This window comes from Oncorhynchus mykiss, chromosome 26 (genome assembly GCF_013265735.2).
Source record: "Oncorhynchus mykiss isolate Arlee chromosome 26, USDA_OmykA_1.1, whole genome shotgun sequence".
Taxonomy (NCBI): Eukaryota; Metazoa; Chordata; class Actinopteri; order Salmoniformes; family Salmonidae; genus Oncorhynchus; species Oncorhynchus mykiss.
Window position 1 is genome coordinate 10,381,487 of NC_048590.1, and position 21,832 is coordinate 10,403,318.

Sequence of the window (21,832 nt, forward strand, 5' to 3'; positions counted from 1 at the left end):
GTGGAGAGGGTAGCAAGTTTTAAGTTCCTCGGCATACACATCACAGACAAACTGAATTGGTCCACCCACACAGACAGCATCGTGAAGAAGGCGCAGCAGTGCCTCTTCAACCTCAGGAGGCTGAAGAAATTCGGTTTGTCACCAAAAGCACTCACAAACTTCTACAGATGCACAATCGAGAGCATCCTGGCGGGCTGTATCACCGCCTGGTACGGCAACTGCACCGCCCTCAACCGTAAGGCTCTCCAGAGGGTAGTGAGGTCTGCACAACGCATCACCGGGGGCAAACTACCTGCCCTCCAGGACACCTACACCACCCGATGTCACAGGAAGGCCATAAAGATCATCAAGGACATCAACCACCCGAGCCACTGCCTGTTCACCCCGCTATCATCCAGAAGGCGAGGTCAGTACAGGTGCATCAAAGCTGGGACCGAGAGACTGAAAAACAGCTTCTATCTCAAGGCCATCAGACTGTTAAACAGCCACCACTAACACTGAGTGGCTGCTGCCAACACACTGACACTGACTCAACTCCAGCCACTTTAATAATGGGAATTGATGGGAAATTATGTAAATATATCACTAGCCACTTTAAACAATGCTACCTTATTAAATGTTGCTTACCCTACATTATTCATCTCATATGCATACGTATATACTGTACTCTATATCATCGACTGTATCCTTATGTAATACATGTATCACTAGCCACTTTAAACTATGCTCATTTGTACATACTGTACTCGATACCATCTTGCCTATGCTGCTCTGATTTCCTCTGACGTCATTTCCGGTCACGACTTGCAGACTTGTTTTCGAGTTGCTGTGCGTTTTGTTGCCAACCTGTTTTGCTACCTGACAAATTTACGGTTTTTACTTTTTAATTACCGTTTATATTTGTGTTTTTTCCTACTCAACTTTTTCACTCCGGACGCTTTATCTGGACACGGTTCGTCAGGATCTCCAACAGCCGAAGCTAAGTAGTAACATTAACATGATGCCTTCTAATTGCAGTCGCTGTACTCGCCTTACGGCGAGGATAGCTGTGCTACAAGCCCAGCTTCAGACGCAATCGCTAGGCAAGGGTAATTTCAGTGTAGGAAAGGATGAAACCGCGTCTGTGCCACCAGTAAGTACAGATAGTAGTATAAATCCCCTGGCACAGTCCCCGCAGCCGGACAACTTTCTCACGGTTTCTGGAAGGAAATGCTGTAGGAACGCTCAACCGGTGTCGCTCATTCAGCCGACAGAAACTTTCAACCGGTTTTCCCCATTAAGCAGCGGGTCGGAGTCAGAGGCCGAGTCTTCTCTGGTCTCTACTCCTCCCGTTACGGGGTCTGAGACGCCGAAGCTTCCCACCATTAGCTCTGACAAATTGAAAACTCTAGTCATTGGCGACTCCATTACCCGCAGTATTAGACTTAAAACCAATCATCCAGCGATCATAAACTGTTTACCAGGGGGCAGGGCTACCGACGTTAAGGCTAATCTGAAGATGGTGCTGGCTAAACCTAAAACTGGCGAGTGTAGAGAGTATAGAGATATTGTTATCCACGTCGGCACCAACGATGTTAGGATGAAACAGTCAGAGATCACCAAGCGCAACATAGCTTCTGCGTGTAAATCAGCTAGAAAGATGTGTCGGCATCGAGTAATTGTCTCTGGCCCCCTCCCAGTTAGGGGGAGTGATGAGCTCTACAGCAGAGTCTCACAACTCAATCGCTGGTTGAAAACTGTTTTCTGCCCCTCCCAAAAGATAGAATTTGTAGATAATTGGCCCTCTTTCTGGGACTCACCCATAAACAGGACCAAGCCTGACCTGCTGAGGAGTGACGGACTCCATCCTAGCTGGAGGGGTGCTCTCATTTTATCTACCAACATAGACAGGGCTCTAACTCCTCTAGCTCCACAATGAAATAGGGTGCAGGCCAGGCAGCAGGCTGTTAGCCAGCCTGCCAGCATAGTGGAGTCTGCCACTAGCACAGTCAGTGTAGTCAGCTCAGCTATCACCATTGAGACCGTGTCTGTGCCTCGACCTAGGTTAGGCAAAACTAAACATGGCGGTGTTCGCCTTAGCAATCTCACTAGGATAAAGACCACCTCCATTCCTGTCATTATTGAAAGAGATCATGATACCTCACATCTCAAAATAGGGCTACTTAATGTTAGATCTCTTACTTCAAAGGCAATTATAGTCAATGAACTAATCACTGATCATAATCTTGATGTGATTGGCCTGACTGAAACATGGCTTAAGCCTGATGAATTTACTGTGTTAAATGAGGCCTCACCTCCTGGCTACACTAGTGACCATATCCCCCGTGCATCCCGCAAAGGCGGAGGTGTTGCTAACATTTACGATAGCAAATTTCAATTTACAAAAAAAAAAAATGACATTTTCGTCTTTTGAGCTTCTAGTCATGAAATCTATGCAGCCTACTCAATCACTTTTTATAGCTACTGTTTACAGGCCTCCTGGGCCATATACAGCGTTCCTCACTGAGTTCCCTGAATTCCTATCGGACCTTGTAGTCATAGCGGATAATATTCTAATCTTTGGTGACTTTAATATTCACATGGAAAAGTCCACAGACCCACTCCAAAAGGCTTTCGGAGCCATCATCGACTCAGTGGGTTTTGTCCAACATGTCTCTGGACCCACTCACTGTCACAGTCATACGCTGGACCTTATTTTGTCCCATGGAATAAATGTTGTGGATCTTAATGTTTTTCCTCATAATCCTGGACTATCGGACCACCATTTTATTACGTTTGCAATTGCAACAAATAATCTGCTCAGACCCCAACCAAGGATCATCAAAAGTCGTGCTATAAATTCACAGACAACACAAAGATTCCTTGATGTCCTTCCAGATTCCCTCTGTCTACCCAAGGACGCCAGAGGACAAAAATCAGTTAACCACCTAACTGAGGAACTCAACTTAACCTTGCGCAATACCCTAGATGCAGTTGCACCCCTAAAAACTAAAAACATTTCTCATAAGAAACTAGCTCCCTGGTACACAGAAAATACCCGAGCTCTGAAGCAAGCTTCCAGAAAATTGGAACGGAAATGGCGCCACACCAAACTGGAAGTCTTCCGACTAGCTTGGAAAGACAGTACCGTGCAGTACCGAAGAGCCCTTACTGCTGCTCGATCATCCTATTTTTCTAACTTAATTGAGGAAAATAAGAACAATCCAAAATTCCTTTTTGATACTGTCGCAAAGCTAACTAAAAAGCAGCATTCCCCAAGAGAGGATGACTTTCACTTTAGCAGTGATAAATTCATGAACTTCTTTGAAGAAAAGATTATGATTATTAGAAAGCAAATTACGGACTCCTCCTTAAATCTGCGTATTCCTTCAAAGCTCAGTTGTCCTGAGTCTGCACAACTCTGCCAGGACCTAGGATCAAGAGAGACGCTCAAGTGTTTTAGTACTATATCTCTTGACACAATGATGAAAATAATCATGGCCTCTAAACCTTCAAGCTGCATACTGGACCCTATTCCAACTAAACTACTGAAAGAGCTGCTTCCTGTGCTTGGCCCTCCTATGTTGAACATAATAAACGGCTCTCTATCCACCGGATGTGTACCAAACTCACTAAAAGTGGCAGTAATAAAGCCTCTCTTGAAAAAGCCAAACCTTGACCCAGAAAATATAAAAAACTATCGGCCTATATCGAATCTTCCATTCCTCTCAAAAATTTTAGAAAAGGCTGTTGCGCAACAACTCACTGCCTTCCTGAAGACAAACAATGTATACGAAATGCTTCAGTCTGGTTTTAGACCCCATCATAGCACTGAGACGGCACTTGTGAAGGTGGTAAATGACATTTTAATGACATCGGACCGAGGCTCTGCATCTGTCCTCGTGCTCCTAGTCCTTAGTGCTGCTTTTGATACCATCGATCACCACATTCTTTTGGAGAGAATGGAAACCCAAATTGGTCTACACGGACAAGTTCTGGCCTGGTTTAGATCTTATCTGTCGGAAAGATATCAGTTTGTCTCTGTGAATGGTTTGTCCTCTGACAAATCAACTGTAAATTTCGGTGTTCCTCAAGGTTCCGTTTTAGGACCACTATTGTTTTCACTATATATTTTACCTCTTGGGGATGTTATTCGAAAACATAATGTTAACTTTCACTGCTATGCGGATGACACACAGCTGTACATCTCAATTAAACATGGTGAAGCCCCAAAATTGCCCTTGCTAGAAGAATGTGTTTCAGACATAAGGAAGTGGATGGCTGCAAACTTTCTACTTTTAAACTCTGACAAAACAGAGATGCTTGTTCTACGTCCCAAGAAACAAAGATATCTTCTGTTGAATCTGACAATTAATCTTAATGGTTGTACAGTCGTCTCAAATAAAACTGTGAAGGACCTCGGCGTTACTCTGGACCCTGATCTCTCTTTTGAAGAACATATCAAGACCATTTCAAGGACAGCTTTTTTCCATCTACGTAACATTGCAAAAATCAGAAACTTTCTGTCCAAAAATGATGCAGAAAAATTAATCCATGCTTTTGTCACTTCTAGGTTAGACTACTGCAATGCTCTACTTTCCGGCTACCCGGATAAAGCACTAAATAAACTTCAGTTAGTGCTAAATACGGCTGCTAGAATCCTGACTAGAACCAAAAAAATTGATCATATTACTCCAGTGCTAGCCTCTCTACACTGGCTTCCTGTCAAAGCAAGGGCTGATTTCAAGGTTTTACTGCTAACCTACAAAGCATTACATGGGCTTGCTCCTACCTATCTCTCTGATTTGGTCCTGCCGTACATACCTACACGTACGCTACGGTCACAAGACGCAGGCCTCCTAATTGTCCCTAGAATTTTTAAGCAAACAGCTGGAGGCAGGGCTTTCTCCTATAGAGCTCCATTTTTATGGAACGGTCTGCCTACCCATGTCAGAGACGCAAACTTGGTCTCAACCTTTAAGTCTCTACTGAAGACTCATCTCTTCAGTGGGTCATATGATTGAGTGTAGTCTGGCCCAGGAGTGGGAGGGTGAACGGAAAGGCTCTGGAGCAACGAACCGCCCTTGCTGTCTTTGCATGGCCGGTTCCCCTCTTTCCACTGGGATTCTCTGCCTCTAACCCTATTACAGGGGCTGAGTCACTGGCTTTACTGGGGCTCTCTCATGCCGTCCCTGGAGGGGGTGCGTCACCTGAGTGGGTTGAGTCACTGATGTGGTCATCCTGTCTGGGTTGGCGCCCCCCCTTGGGTTGTGCCGTGGCGGAGGTCTTTGTGGGCTATACTCAGCCTTGTCTCAGGATGGTAAGTTGGTGGTTGAAGATATCCCTCTAGTGGTGTGGGGGCTGTGCTTTGGCAAAGTGGGTGGGGTTATATCCTTCCTGTTTGGCCCTGTCCGGGGGTGTCCTCGGAGTGGGCCACAGTGTCTCCTGACCCCTCCTGTCTCAGCCTCCAGTATTTATGCTGCAGTAGTTTATGTGTCGGGGGGCTAGGGTCAGTTTGTTATATCTGGAGTACTTCTCCTGTCCTATTTGGTGTCCTGTGTGAATCTAAGTGTGCGTTCTCTAATTCTCTCCTTCTCTCTTTCTCTCTCTCGGAGGACCTGAGCCCTAGGACCATGCCCCAGGACTACCTGACATGATGACTCCTTGCTGTCCCCAGTCCACCTGGCTGTGCTGCTGCTCCAGTTTCAACTGACCTGAGCCCTAGGACCATGCCCCAGGAATACCTGACATGATGACTCCTTGCTGTCCCCAGTCCACCTGACTGTGCTGCTGCTCCAGTTTCAACTATTCTGCCTTATTATTATTCGACCATGCTGGTCATTTATGAACATTTGAACATCTTGACCATGTTTTGTTATAATCTCCACCCGGCACAGCCAGAAGAGGACTGGCCACCCCACATAGCCTGGTTCCTCTCTAGGTTTCTTCCTAGGTTTTGGCCTTTCTAGGGAGTTTTTCCTAGCCACCGTGCTTCTACACCTGCATTGCTTGCTGTTTGGGGTTTTAGGCTGGGTTTCTGTACAGCACTTTGAGATATCAGCTGATGTACGAAGGGCTATATAAATAAATTTGATTTGATTTGATTTGTACCATCACTCATTCATATATCCTTATGTACATATTCTTTATCCCCTTACACTGTGTACAAGACAGTAGTTTTGGAATTGTTAGTTAGATTACTTGTTATTACTGCATTGTCGGAACTAGAAGCACAAGCATTTCGCTACACTCGCATTAACATCTGCTAACCATGTGTATGTGACAAATAAAATTTGATTTGATTTGAAAAGGACTTGCCAGGACATTGTCAACTTGATTCATGATGATGACTGCTAGCTAAGATATTGAAAGCTATGATGTTGATTAGTCCAATCAAAGCTACTGTAGATGTAATGTGATTTTACATCATTTTATCTGTCGCCAATGACCTTGAGCCTTCTTGGATGGGCACTTCTAATGTAACTCTATGGCAGCACCCAAGGGGCTTAAATTTTGTAGCTCTACCCTTGGCGGTCACGTAGTGTCCCCATGAGTGACAGAACACAGCCAATCATGGGGCAACGCTCCGTATTTTCTGCTGGCTTGCCCCACCACCACAGAAAGCACTGAGCTAGGCTGAAACACCTGCATTTTGGAGCTGCCTTACTCAAGAAAACAAAAAAGAGACCATGTTTGTATGTGACTTTATTAACTCAATGATATATATTTTTTTACATTGTTTGCAAACTGATGTGACATGTACGAAGCCCCCCCCCCAAAAAAATCTAAAAATGTGGTTTGCCCCACCTGCCCTGCACGACTGAGTAGAGGACAGCTATTTAGAAACTGCATAGGAATCTTATCAATCACCTTCAAAACTGCCAGATGAGACTGAGCAAAGCAAAAACATTTGATGTGTGTACAGGTTTACATGTTTTTACTTCTTTAACCTTTATTTAACTAGGCAAGCCATTTAAGAACTAATTCTTATTTACAATGACGGCCTACCCCAGCCAAACAATAACCCGGACGATGCTGGGCTAATTGTGCGCCGCCCTATGGGACTCCCAATCACGTCCGGTTGTGATACATCCTGGAATCGAACCAGTGACGCCTCTAGCGCTGAGATTCAGTGCCATAGACTGCTGCGCCACTCGAGTGCCACATGTGCTACATACAGTACTCCACCTATCAGACCATATTGGGTGTGAACTGCTGTATGGGACTCCAGCTCTTTTCTGCATCATGGAAAAAAATCAATTGGGTATGTTCTAACACACTCAGACAACAGGGTCAATGCAACTGATGAGCTAGAATCAGGAGCATCAAAGCGCCTGCTGCTATGCTAACTACTGTATTTCAGCATCGCTAGGGTGGACTTACAGTGCCTTGCGAAAGTATTCGGCCCCCTTGAACTTTGCAACCTTTTGCCACATTTCAGGCTTCAAACATAAAGATATAAAACTGTATTTTTTTGTGAAGAATCAACAACAAGTGGGACACAATCATGAAGTGGAACGACATTTATTGGATATTTCAAACTTTTTTAACAAATCAAAAACTGAAAAATTGGGCGTGCAAAATTATTCAGCCCCTTTACTTTCAGTGCAGCAAACTCTCTCCAGAAGTTCAGTGAGGATCTCTGAATTATCCAATGTTGACCTAAATGACTAATGATGATAAATACAATCCACCTGTGTGTAATCAAGTCTCCGTATAAATGCACCTGCACTGTGATAGTCTCAGAGGTCCGTTAAAAGCGCAGAGAGCATCATGAAGAACAAGGAACACACCAGGCAGGTCCGAGATACTGTTGTGAAGAAGTTTAAAGCCGGAATTATTCAGCCCCCTTAAGTTAATACTTTGTAGCGCCACCTTTTGCTGCGATTACAGCTGTAAGTCGCTTGGGGTATGTCTCTATCAGTTTTGCACATCGAGAGACTGAAATTTTTTCCCATTCCTCCTTGCAAAACAGCTCGAGCTCAGTGAGGTTGGATGGAGAGCATTTGTGAACAGCAGTTTTCAGTTCTTTCCACAGATTCTCGATTGGATTCAGGTCTGGACTTTGACTTGGCCATTCTAACACCTGGATATGTTTATTTTTGAACCATTCCATTGTAGATTTTGCTTTATGTTTTGGATCATTGTCTTGTTGGAAGACAAATCTCCGTCCCAGTCTCAGGTCTTTTGCAGACTCCATCCGGTTTTCTTCCAGAATGGTCCTGTATTTGGCTCCATCCATCTTCCAATCAATTTTAACCATCTTCCCTGTCCCTGCTGAAGAAAAGCAGGCCCAAACCATGATGCTGCCACCACCGTGTTTGACAGTGGGGATGGTGTGTTCAGCTGTGTTGCTTTTACGCCAAACATAAAGTTTTGCATTGTTGCCAAAAAGTTTTTGGTTTCATCTGACCAGAGCACCTTCTTCCACATGTTTGGTGTGTCTCCCAGGTGGCTTGTGGCAAACTTTAAACGACACTTTTATGGATATCTTTAAGAAATGGCTTTCTTCTTGCCACTCTTCCATAAAGGCCAGATTTGTGCAATATATGACTGATTGTTGTCCTATGGACAGAGTCTCCCACCTCAGCTGTAGATCTCTGCAGTTCATCCAGAGTGATCATGGGCCTCTTGGCTGCATCTCTGATCAGTCTTCTCCTTGTATGAGCTGAAAGTTTAGAGGGACGGCCAGGTCTTGGTAGATTTGCAGTGGTCTGATACTCCTTCCATTTCAATATTATCGCTTGCACAGTGCTCCTTGGGATATTTAAAGCTTGGGAAATCTTTTTGTATCCAAATCCGGCTTTAAACTTCTTCACAACAGTATCTCGGACCTGCCTGGTGTGTTCCTTGTTCTTCATGATGCTCTCTGCGCTTTTAACGGACCTCTGAGACTATCACAGTGCAGGTGCATTTATACGGAGACTTGATTACACACAGGTGGATTGTATTTATCATCATTAGTCATTTAGGTCAACATTGGATAATTCAGAGATCCTCACTGAACTTCTGGAGAGAGTTTGCTGCACTGAAAGTAAAGGGGCTGAATAATTTTGCACGCCCAATTTTTCAGTTTTTGATTTGTTAAAAAAGTTTGAAATATCCAATAAATGTCGTTCCACTTCATGATTGTGTCCCACTTGTTGTTGATTCTTCACAAAAAAATACAGTTTTATATCTTTATGTTTGAAGCCTGAAATGTGGCAAAAGGTCGCAAAGTTCAAGGGGGCCGAATACTTTCGCAAGGCACTGTATGTTTTTTAAATATTTGTTAACAGTCCAAATGTCAATCTTTTAATGCCTTTAGTTGATGCAACAAGTCAGACATATGGGACGTAGAACAATAGGGAACGTAGATCAAGTTTTAAGATGGCAGTCTTGTGTGGTTAACACCACAACAGGGCATTTTTTTAATATAATCATGCCAACTAACACTCTAGACCAGGGGTCTCCAACAGGTTGATCCCAAGCTACCAGTAGCTCACAGCCCACCTATGAGTAGCTCGCCATACAATTATGGAAGTACATACGTGTTCCACCGCAAACTGTCATAAACAAATCTCACAAATGTCAGACACTGCAACCTCCCAGCTTCTATCCAATCAAAGCATCATTGATATTATCCCACACCTAGTTAGCCACAATTGGCTTAAAAAGCCAGACGTAACACAATATACAGTATGCCAATTAATTTACAGCAATATTGCTATCACTTTGTGTAGGCAGTTAGCAATGCTAAAGATAACCATCTTGTGGGCATACAGGCTTTGCCCAAAACATTATCTTTCTATTAAATGTTAACAGCAAATTAGGCCTACCTGACAGAATGATAGCATGATTATTTGTATCAATCTGGTGGGCCTTTGTTTCGCAAACTCTGCCATTACATGTGCAGTACAGAAACATCACTAGCCAAGCACATCCCACTCTCCCTAGGTGCACAATTGAATTAAAGAGAAATTACCCATGAAAAAATCTTAGTTTTTTCAGACCTAAACATTTTTATTTTGCTGTGATTTAAGCATTGACATGGACTCAGAACATCCAATTGTATTAATTCTATATAAATAATTGTAATTTTGAAAGTGAAAACAAACAAAAAAATCTGAACCCAGGAAAACTAAGACAGATTAAAAAAATTAAAACAGATTTTATAGGGCCCCCTGGAGTTGTTTATTAAGAATGTGCCTATTTGAAAGCAGAAAATGTGGAGCTTGCAACGTTTCATTTTTTAAAAAAGTACTTGTTGCAGTAGCTGTCATGCTAGAAAAGGTTGTTGACCCCTGTTATAGGCCCATTGTTACACCATATGTGATGTTTAGGAGGCTTATTTATTTCCTGGTTAACCCCAACCTCTCACCTCAAACCACTAAAACCTTCTCTCTTCATTATCTTCTAAAACAAAACAAGAACAAACAAAAAACCAGGGCGAGGAGGCCGAACACACACAGGACAGGCACAAGGAAACACCAAGTTTTTCTTGGTAAAGCAAAACAAATAGAACCAGACAAATGGACCATAAAAGAAGGCAATAAACAGTGAAACAGGTGGATTTTCGACATCGACAACATGACCAGACATTATACAGTGATTCATGGGAATGGTTGTGGTACAGGGAGGTGAGGTGGGGAGTGCCCCTACCTTTTCTGATGCAGATGAGCTCATGTACTCCGCAGTTGCGCTCACCACCTGGAAAGACAATGCATTTTAAATGGCCTGTAACGCATAATGGAAGACAAACAAATAATAACCATACATGGATATACAATAAAAACAACAGGGTAGGTAGGAGTCAATGACACAGATATGCTGACAAAAATCTGGATTTCACAAGAAGAGAGGGAATACACAAGACAACAGAAATGCGGTCAAACACGCATATGGAACTTTTATATCTGTTGTAATTCCACATGACTAAACAATATTGACAATAATGTGTGGCATTTTACATGTCATTGTTAACTTAATAGGCTATTTCTTGTATTTCAAAAGTGATATTGAATTGTGTTTGGTTGTCAATGCAAGCAGAAGATACATTTCCTTGATATTGATATTTAGTTGCGTTGACAACCAAACATAATTCAATATCACTAAATACACTGCTCAAAAAAACTAAGGGAACACTTAAACAACACAATGTAACTCCAAGTCAATCACACTTCTGTGAAATCAAACTGTCCACTTAGAAAGCAACACTGATTGACAATACATTTCACATGCTGTTGTGCAAAAAACAAGACTCCATGAGGGTGGTATGAGGGCCCGACGTCCACAGGTGGGGGGGTGGGGGGGGTTGTGCTTACAGCCCAACACCGTGCAGGACGTTTGGCATTTGCCAGAGAACACCAAGATTGGCAAATTCGCCACTGGCGCCCTGTGCTCTTCACAGATGAAAACAGGTTCACACTGAGCACATGACAGACGTGACAGAGTCTGGAGACGCCGTGGAGTACGTTCTGCTGCCTGCAACATCCTCCAGCATGACCGGTTTGGCGGTGGGTCAGTCATGGTGTGGGGTGGCATTTCTTTGGGGGGCCGCACAGCCCTCCATGTGCTCGCCAGAGGTAGCCTGACTGCCATTAGGTACCGAGATGAGATCCTCAGACCCCCTGTGAGACCATATGCTGGTCCGGTTGGCCCTGGGTTCCTCCTAATGCAAGACAATGCTAGACCTCATGTGGCTGGAGTGTGTCAGCAGTTCTTGCAAGAGGAAGGCATTGATGCTATGGACTGGCCCGCCCGTTCCCCAGACCTGAATCAAATTGAGCACATCTGGGACATCATGTCTCGCTCCATCCACCAACGCCACGTTGCACCACAGACTGTCCAGGAGTTGGCGGATGCTTTAGTCCAGTACTTATTTTCCACCATAATTTGCAAATAAATTCATAAAAAATCCTACAATGTGATTTTCTGGATTTTTTTTCTCATTTTGTCTGTCATAGTTGAAGTGTACCTATGATGAAAATTACAGGTCTCTTCTCATCTTTTTAAGTGGGAGAACTTGCACAATTGATGGTTGACTAAACACTTTTTTGCCCCACTGTATTTACAGCACAGATTACATGTCACAATACGTTGACAAATTACATTGAAATAACATTGATTCAACCAGTTGGTGACCAGTGGGAAGCCTCCTTAGTCATAAGAGTCAAACATATAATTTGACAGATAGAGACCTCAAGAGCTGTCCCAACCAGTTAAGCATTACCAGCAGGTGCAATGATTATAGAAAAAGGCAGCGAGTCAGTGGTTCCTGTGCCATAGACTGTCATTTTCTTTTGAGTTGATTTTTTTTTTTTTGATATATCTGTATGATAATCTAGACATGGCCTACATGCAACAGTATCTCTTGCACTTTTGACAATTTTTACATGAGGCCTAACTCACATGAAAGGCCTATGCCTAAATACTTATAACAACTACTGTCGGCAAATTAATAATAAAATATATTTTTCTTTTGATTATTTCATTAGCATACAGTGGCGTGCGAAAGTATTAACCCCCCTTGGCATTTTTCCTATTTTGTTGCCTTACAACCTGGAATTAAATTAGATTTTTTGGTGGTTTGTATCAACTGATTTACACAACACTTCGAAGATCCAAATATTTTTAATTGAGAAAAAAACAAGAAATAAGACAAAAAACGCACAAACTTGAGCATGCATAACTATTCCCCCCCCCCCCCCCCACCCAAGTGAATAATTTGTAGAGCCACCTTTAGCAGCAATTACAGCTGCCAGTCTCTTGGGGTATGTCTCTATGAACTTGAAACATCTAGCCACTGGAATTTTTGCCCATTCTTCAAGGCAAAACTGCTCCAGCTCCTTCAAGTTGGATGGGTACCGCTGGGGAACAGCAATCTTTAAGTAATACCACATTTTCTCAATTGGATTGAAGTCTGGGCTTTGACTAGGCCATTCCAAGACATTTAAATGTTTCCCTTAAATCACTCGAGTGTTGCTTTAGCAGTATGCTTAGGGTCATTGTCCTGCTGGAAGGTGAACCTCCGTCCCAGTCTCAAATCTCTAGAAAACTGAAACAGGTTTCCATCAAGAATTTCCCTGTATTAGCGCCATCCATCATTCCTTCAATTCTGACCATTTTTCCAGTCCCTGCCGATGAAAAACATCCCCAGAGCATGATGCTGCCACCACCATGATACACTGTGTGGATGGTGTTCTCGGAGTGATGAGAGGTGTTGGGTTTGCACCAGCCATAGCGTTTTCTTGATTGCCAAAAAGCTCAATTTTAGTCTCAACTGACCTGAGTACCTTCTTCCATATGTTTGGAGAGACTCCCACATGCCTTTGGAGAACACCAAATGGGTTTGCTTATTTTTTTCTTTAAGCAATGGCTTTTTTTCTGGACACTCTTCCGTAAAGCCCAGCTCTGTGGCGTGTACGGCTTAAAGTGGTCCTCTCTTGGCAGGTTTGTTGTGGCGCCATATTCTTTCCATTTTTTTATAATGGATTTAAATGGTGCTCCGTGGGATGTTCAAAGTTTCTGGTATTTTTTTATAACCCAACCCTTATCTGTACTTCTCCAGAACTTTGTCCCTGACCTGTTTGGAGAGCTCCTTGGTCTTCATGGTGCCGCTTGCTTGGTGGTGTTGCAGACTCTGGGGCTTTTCAGAACAGTTTTATATATACTGAGATCATGTGACAGATCATGTGACACTTAAATAAAGTCCACCTGTGTACAATCTAACTAATTATGTTACTTCTGAAGGTAATTGGTTTCACCAGATATTATTTAGAGGCTTCATAGCAATGGGGGTGAAAACATATGCACACACCATTTTTCAGTTTTATTTACTTAAGTTATTTTTTTAACTTCACCAATTTGGACTATTTTGTGTATCTCCATTATATGAAATTGAAATAAAAATCCATTTAAATTACAGGTTGTAATGCAACAAAATTGGAAAAACGCCAAGGGGGATGAAAACTTTTGCAAGGCACCGTACATCATGTTATTTCAAGTTATCCCTTTGGAGCGCAATATCACGTTGTTAAAAAAGATGCCTAAATTGGGCATGCCTATAAGTTGGGCAATTGACAGCATTTAAAGCATATGCATTCAGTGATTAATGATACCTTTAAAATATTTTATGCAATATTATCATCAAGTTATTTGATGCCTACTGTGCCAGAAGCTATTTAGAGAGTTGTTGAACGGGAGTGATGTGTGTGTTAATATAACGCAGGGTTTCCCCAAACGTGGTCCTCGGAACCCCCATGGGGTGCACGTTTTGTTTTTTTGGCCTAGCACTACTGATTCAAATAATGAAATAATCAAACGTGCAATCTTGGGGTTTCGAGGACCGAGTTTGGGAAACACTGATATAACGGTAATAAAAATTCCGCTTTTAACAACAATTCAGTACCATATGCCTGTCATGCTATTTAAAATACCAGAATTTGAACAAAAAATTATTATGAATGCCAACATATTAGGCATACGCATGTGATAGCAAAATTTCTGGAAATTTGTTTTAAAACTGGAAAAAAAAATATCTGTGAACAAAAGCATGAGATGAGCCTCCAGAGGTCTGTGCCCCGGGACTCCAAATGCGGTATTCTGGCCCAGCATAGAGTTCACAGCTGGCCTCATCTTGATTGGTTATTGCCCATCATTTGCAACCATGTCAATGAGTGTCATCAATATCTTTCCTTTGTGGTACCTTAAACTGTTGTGATTACCAGCTAAGAAACTTTTATGAGTTGATTTTACTCCTGGCTCAAGAGTTTTTGTCTGGGCAGTGTCTTGACATCATCATAAAACCTACTCTGAGCTGGGAGTGTTTTTTGTCTTAAAACAGGTATTAACATGATTCCTAGGATCTTTTCTGAGATGCTTTGTGGATACAGGCCCAGGATTGCAAATCGACCATATTTTTTATACTTTCAGCACAAAGCAATTATGAAACACAGTTAAAGTAAGAAGGTTACATACACTTAGGTTGGAGTCATTAAAACTTGTATTTCAACCACTCCACACATTTCTTGTTAACAAACTATAGTTTTGGCAAGTCAGTTAGGACATCTACTTTGTGCAAGATACAAGTAATTTTTCCAACAATTGTTTACAGACAGATTATTTCACTAATAATTCACTGTATCACAATTCCAGTGGGTCAGAAGTTTACATACACTAAGTTGACTGTGCCTTTAAACAGCTTTGAAAATTTAAAAAATTATGTCATAGCTTTAGAAGCTTCTGATAGGCTAATTGACATCATTTGAGGTGTACCTGTGGATGTATTTCAAGGTCTACCTTCAAAACCAGAGCCTCTTTGCTTGACATCATTGGAAAACAAAAGAAATCAACCAAGACCTCAGAAAAAAAATTGTAGACCTCCACAAGTCTGGTTCATCCTTGGGAGTAATTTCCAAACGCCTGGCTTAAGGACTTAAGAATGGCTTAAGGTCAACAAAGTCAAGGTATTGGAGTGGCCATCACAAAGCCCTGACCTCAATCCTTTAAAAGATTTGTGGGCAGAACTGAAATAGCGTGTGTGAGCGAGGTCTACAAACCTGACTCAGTTACCACAGCTCTGTCAGGAGGAATGGGCCAACATTTACTCAACTTATTGTGGGAAGCTTGTGGAAGGCTACCCAAAATGTTTGACCCAAGTTAAACAATTTAAAGGCTATGTTACCAAATACATAGAGTGTATGTAAACTTTTGTCATGTCGGGGAGAATCTGATCATTCAGAGATCAATAGACCTAAAGAAACCATATTTCATGACAAAGAACTTAAATACAGTGCATTTGGAAAATATTCATACACCTTGAAAATTCCACATTTTATTACATTCCAGTCTTATTCTAAAACGTATTTAAAAATAAAAAAAATATCAATCTACACACAATACCCCATATTGACGAAGTCAAAACAGGTTGACATTTTTGAAAATGTATTAATAAAAAAAAACGAAATACCTTTTTTTCATAAGTATTAAGACACTTTGCTATGAGACTCGAAATTGAGCTCAGGTACATCCTGTTTCCATTGATCATCCTTGACATGTTTCTACAACATCATTGGAGTATACCTGTGGTAAATTAAATTGATTGGACATCATTTGGAAAGGCACACACCTGTCTATATAAGGTCCCACAGTTGAATGTGCATAACAGAGCACCAAGCCATGAGGTCAAAGGAATTGGGGAAGAGGAAGGGTACCAAAACATTTCTGCAGCATTGATGGTCCCCAAGAACACAGTGTTCTCCAGCATTCTTAAATGGAAGAAGTTTGGAACCATCAACACTCTTCCTAGAGCTGGCCTCCTGGCCAAACTGACCAATTGGGGGATAAGGGCCTGGTCAGGGAGGTGACCAAGAGCCCAATGGTCACTCTGACAGAGCTCCAGAGTTATTCTGTGGAGATTGGAGAAACTTCCAGAAGGACAACCATTGAGTGGCCAGATGGAAGCCACTCCTAAGTAAAAAGGCACATGACAGCCCACAGGGAGTTTGCCAAAAGGCACCTATAGACTCTTAGGCCATGAAGAACAAGATTCTCTGGTGTGATGAAACCAAGATTGAACTCTTTGGCCTGAATGCCAAGCGTCACATCTGGAGGAAACCTGGCAACATCCCTATTGTGAAGCATGGTGGTGGGACTGGGAGACTAATCAGGATTGAGGGAAAGATGAACGGAGCAAAGTACAGAAAGATCCTTGATATAAACCTGCTCCAGACACTTAGGACCTCAGACTGGGGGCGAAGGTTCACACCATCCAACAGGGCAATGGCCCAAAGCACACAACCAAGACAACGCAGGAGTGGCTTTGGGACAAGTCTCTGAATGTCCCTGAGTGGCCCAGCCAGAGCCCAGACTTGAACCCGATCGAACATCTCTGGAGAGACCTGAAAATAGCTCCCCAGCAATGCTCCACATAAAACCTGACAGAGCTTGAGAGGATCTGCAGAGAAGAATGTGAGAAACTCACCAAATACAGGTGTGCCAAGGTTGTAGCATCATACCCAAGAAGACTCTAAGCTGTAATTGCTGCCAAAGGTGCTTTATCAAAGTAATGAGTAAAGGGTCTGAATACTTATGTAAGTGTGACATTTACGAGGGTATTTTTTTATATGAACTTGCAAAAATGTCTAAAAACCCGTTTTTGCTTTGTCATTATGGGGAATTGTCTGTAGACGATTTAATCCATTTAAGAATAAGGCTGTAACGTAACACTTTCAGAAGGCACTGTATGTCCTCTACCATTAGCAACTGTAATTTAATTTCTACGGTAAACTAGTTTAAATTAAATAGACAGAGAACAGAACTACCGCAACGTTACTTTTGTACCTGATGGTGGGCGGGAGTAACAGCCTTGGGACAGAAGTAACAGCTAGTGAAAAGTGCACACTATATGTCTTACCTTCATGTTTGAGGTTTGTAATGCTTGTCATTTTCAACAAATGTACTATCAGACATAATTTCATGTTTGTGTCGATTTGAATAATTAATGCTATAGGTTAGAAATTTAAATGAACCATAATTTTCTCATCTCACTTTAATTGGAATGTAGTAGATGTTTTTCACCATGTTCAATGACTATTCATGCTTAGCCTTACCAATTAGGTGCAATTCAACTGTCCTTGTCATGCATGCTCCTTGTGTCATGATATATTACATGTTTTTATTCTCTTCACAAATGGCAAACTCATCATGCTTATCACATTTCCATGGCTTGACACAAGGTAATTGCACCCCAGAATAATAAAGATATATATTTTTAACCACTAACCTGGCAATAGAAGCTTATGTGAGAAACTGATCCATCAAGTCAATGAAAGTATAATTCCAATAATTCCATAATTTTAAAACATGAAATCATTTCTTGATATTTTGCTAACATTCTAAAATAAATATGAACTAGAGGAGTTCTGGCCTGTTCTTAAGAATTTTTTGAAATGTTATTCCAGGTAATCAGTTTACATTGTGTTACTTTCATCCTACCCGTCTCCCCTGAAACTTCTCCCAGGCTAACCCCCGAGACTAGCTAGCATGATAGGGTTTCCGTTAGGGTGGACGCTAGGCCAATTGTGTGCCGCCCTATGGGACTCCCAATCACGGCTGGATGCGATACAGCCTGGAATCGAACCAGGGACTGTAGTGATGCCTCTTGCACTGAGATGCAGCGCCTTAGACAACTGTGCCACTTGGGAGCCATGACCAATATATATTGTCCTGCTAATTGCCCATCCTAGAAATGTTGTTTGCAGAATTCAGTCTGCTAAACTGGTGAAAAACAGGGTTAATAATATAATGTTAGATTATTTTAGAGGCTTTTATAAAATTCTAAATTAATAATAATAACAATAGCTTTCTTCTAAAAAATAATGCTATTTTGGAGATTATTTTGTTTTCAAAGTGAGCAAGAAAAAGGCCATTCTTGAACATGGGGTGAGACATTGTTACTCATTTGTAAATGAAGCCAGTTTGTTATTTAGAATGATTTATTTCTGTTTTTAGAGGGAAATAAATCAAAAGCCTACCATCACCTAATGGGTCTCCCTGTCGCAGCCGGCACGGTATTGAACCAGCATCTGTACCAACACAATTTGCACTGTGATGCAGTGTCTTAGACCGCTGTGACTCTCAGGCACTGTACAACGTGACCGGTTGGGAGTAGGCTACAGTACTACAGTAAGAGCAAAATAATCCTAACATTTCCACACCCTAATTGTAGACTAAATTTCTCTTTGAATAAAAACCTTTGTTTAACAACAGTTTTAGTAAGTAATACTAACAAGTAGTAACAAAAAAATAAAGTGTATTTTTACAGACACAGTAGCACCTTGGGACCCAAAAGCATAATCAGTGCTCTAACTCCCCCTCGTCTGGAGCAATGAAGTAGTGATGCAGGGTACCGTACTAAACCACAAATTAACTCTAAGCAGTATAATCACAAAACTTTTAGTTGAGCAACCACTGTACTCATACACACTTTCCCCCACAAACAACCACAAGCTCAGATGTTCAACAGTTGTTCCATCCCCAAGCCAAACTCAAGAAAGGACTTGATGTGCGAATGCATATACATTTGCAGCAGTTTGAGAAGGCATGCAAACTTGAGCAAAAATTTGATTAACAAATTTCAAGTCCTAGGTGATCATGATATATAAACTATAAACTACATTTATAATTTATTATAAATATTTGCATAAAATTGAAAGCTCTCTCTCACAACCCCTGCTCTTAGACACACATGTGCAAGCATTATCCTTTTTCACTCACTTAACTCCACACTTTTCCAAAGACAAAAACACACACCCCACCTTCCAAAACAATACACCCACACACTGTGCCTTCTTATGTCCTCTGTTTGCTGTGTTTTATCAAGAAGGAATAATGGTACTTGATGCACATTTGACTGCTGTTTTGAGGACAAAACATGTAGCCCAACAGGTTTTTTATATAGTTAAAGCCAGTATTTGAAACTTTTGAATTTACTACAATGCAATATCTTCTTGATCTATGACAATTGACGTTCAGATTCATTTTTGATAAAGCTATGAAATAGAAAACAAACCAATAATAAACTGGGAAGAATGCTGTTTTGTATCATTCCTGAAACATTTAGCTACCAATTCTGATATGCCTCTCTTGATATTGAAAGCCATTAAAGGGGGTGGGGGGGGTGATTGTACATTTTTGATTTTGTCGATTTTTAAGAATTGTTCAGCAGTCAAATGGCTTGGGGACCGAAGTTGTTGAGGAGCATTTTGGTCCTAGACTTGGCGCTCCGGTACCGCTTGCCGTGCGGTAGCAGAGAAAACAGTCTATTGCACTGCTGTAATAGAAATGTAATAGACTGGCCAGATTTCCTCTTCTCAGGGCTATTCATATCCCAGTCTTACTGTGAGGCAATATGTTTCTCACCTAAAACAGTCTTTTTAAATTCTATGAAGAGTGCAGTGCATGGGGGTTAATGAGTGACCACACACTGAGTAGGTCAACTACATGCTTAGGGCAGTGCAATTTCGTCAAGTGTATTTCGTTGCCCACTTTACTAATTTAGTATTCTATAACTAAATCATATTCTATACATTCATTGCATTTCCATTGCAGGAAAAATCGTATTTACTTAAAATGAAAATTATATCCGTCAATTTGCACATCAGCTTGTGGGATCAGTGTTCTGATTGACTGCATTGTGAAAATAAATCCATCATGTCAACATTGACAATTTTTCCTATGCATTTTGAGGAAAAGGACTGCTATCCATCTTAACAGGCACTTGAGTCTGACATTGCACAAATTCATAAAGGTAAAATGTTTGAGCCTCGAACACAAGGATATTAATCTTGATATCCACCGTAAAATAAGGCACAATGTTCACGAGAAAATACACAAATCACTGAATGAAAGATTTTTTTATTTTACCTTTATTTCGCCAGGTAGGCCAGTTGAGAACAAGTTCTCATTTACAACTGCGACCTGGCCAAGATTAAACATAGATAGACTACATCCAATTAGCTGAGTAGAGTATTGTGGGCTATTTTGAAAATGACATCGAAGTCCAGGATCGGTAGGGTAGTCAGTTTTACGAGGGTATGTTTGGCAGCATTCGCGAAGGAGGCTTTGTTGTGAAATAGGAAGCCAATTCTAGATTTACTTTTGGATTGGAGATGCTTTATGTGAGTCTGGAAGGAGAGTTTACAGTCTAACCAGACACAAAGGTATTTGTAGTTGTCCACATATTTAAAGTCAAAACCATCCAGAGTAGTGAAGCTAGTCGGGCGGGCGAGTGCGGGCAGCAATTGGTTGAAGAGCATGCACTTAGTTTTACTAGTGTTTAAAAGCAGTTGGAGGCCATGGAAGGAGTGTTGAATGGCATTGAAGCTTGTTTGGAGGTTTGTTAACACAGTGTCCAAAGAAAGGCCAGATGTATACAGAAAGTTTGTCATACGGGTAGAGGAGGATCAGAGTATCACGAGCAGCAGGAGCGACATCATTGATATATACAGAGAAAAGAGTCGGCCCGAGAATTGAAGCCTGTGGCACCCCCATTGAGACTGCCAGAGGTCCGGACAACAGGCCCTCCGATTTGACACACTGAAATCTATCTGAGAAGTAGTTGGTGAACCAGGCGAAGCAGTCATTTGAGAAACAAAGGCTATTGAGTCTGCCGATAAGAATGCGGTGATAGACAGATTCGAAAGTCTTGGCCAGGTCGATGAAGACTGCTGCACAGTACTGTCCTCTATCGATGGCAGTTATGATATCGTTTAGGGCCTTGAGCGTGGCTGAGGTGCACCCATGACCAGCTCGGAAACCAGATTGCATAGTGGAGAAGGTACAGTGGGATTCAAAATGGTTAGTGATCTGTTTGTTAACTTGAAGATTTTAGAAAGGCAGGGCAGGATGGATATAGGTCTATAACAGTTTGGGTCGAGAGTGTCTCCCCCTTTGAAGAGGGGGATGACCGTGGCAGCTTTCCAATCTTTAGAAATCTCAGACAATACGAAAGAGGTTTAACAGATTGTCTAGCCCAGCTGATTTTTAGGGATCCAGATTTTGCAGCTCTTTCAGAACATCAGCTGTCTGGATTTGGGTGAAGGAGAAGCGGGGGGTGCAGAGCTGTTGGCCGAGGTAGGGGTAACCAGGTGGAAAGCATGGCCGGCCGTAGAAAAATGCTTATTGAAATGATCGATTATCGTAGATTTATCGGTGGTGACAGTGTTTCCTATCCTCAGTGCAGTGGGCAGCTGGGAGGAGGTGCTCTTATTCTCCATGGACTTTACATTGTCCCAAAACATTTTTTTTTGCTATAGGATGAACATTTCTGTTTGAAAAAGCTAGCCTTCCTTAGCTTTCCTAACTGACTGGG

The 21,832-nt window shown here is 41.8% G+C and overlaps 1 protein-coding gene across 2 annotated transcripts in view; it reads right to left on the bottom strand.

Annotated features, from left to right (window-relative positions):
- syt14a (synaptotagmin XIVa) overlaps window positions 1-21,832 on the bottom strand; it is a 133,495-nt gene that overhangs the window by 74,190 nt on the left and 37,473 nt on the right. For both annotated transcript variants that reach the window (XM_021585679.2, XM_021585678.2), the window contains exon 2: window positions 10,621-10,668. In XM_021585679.2, the coding sequence (XP_021441354.1) occupies window positions 10,621-10,668 (48 nt within the window). The remainder of the gene's footprint in view (window positions 1-10,620; window positions 10,669-21,832) is intronic.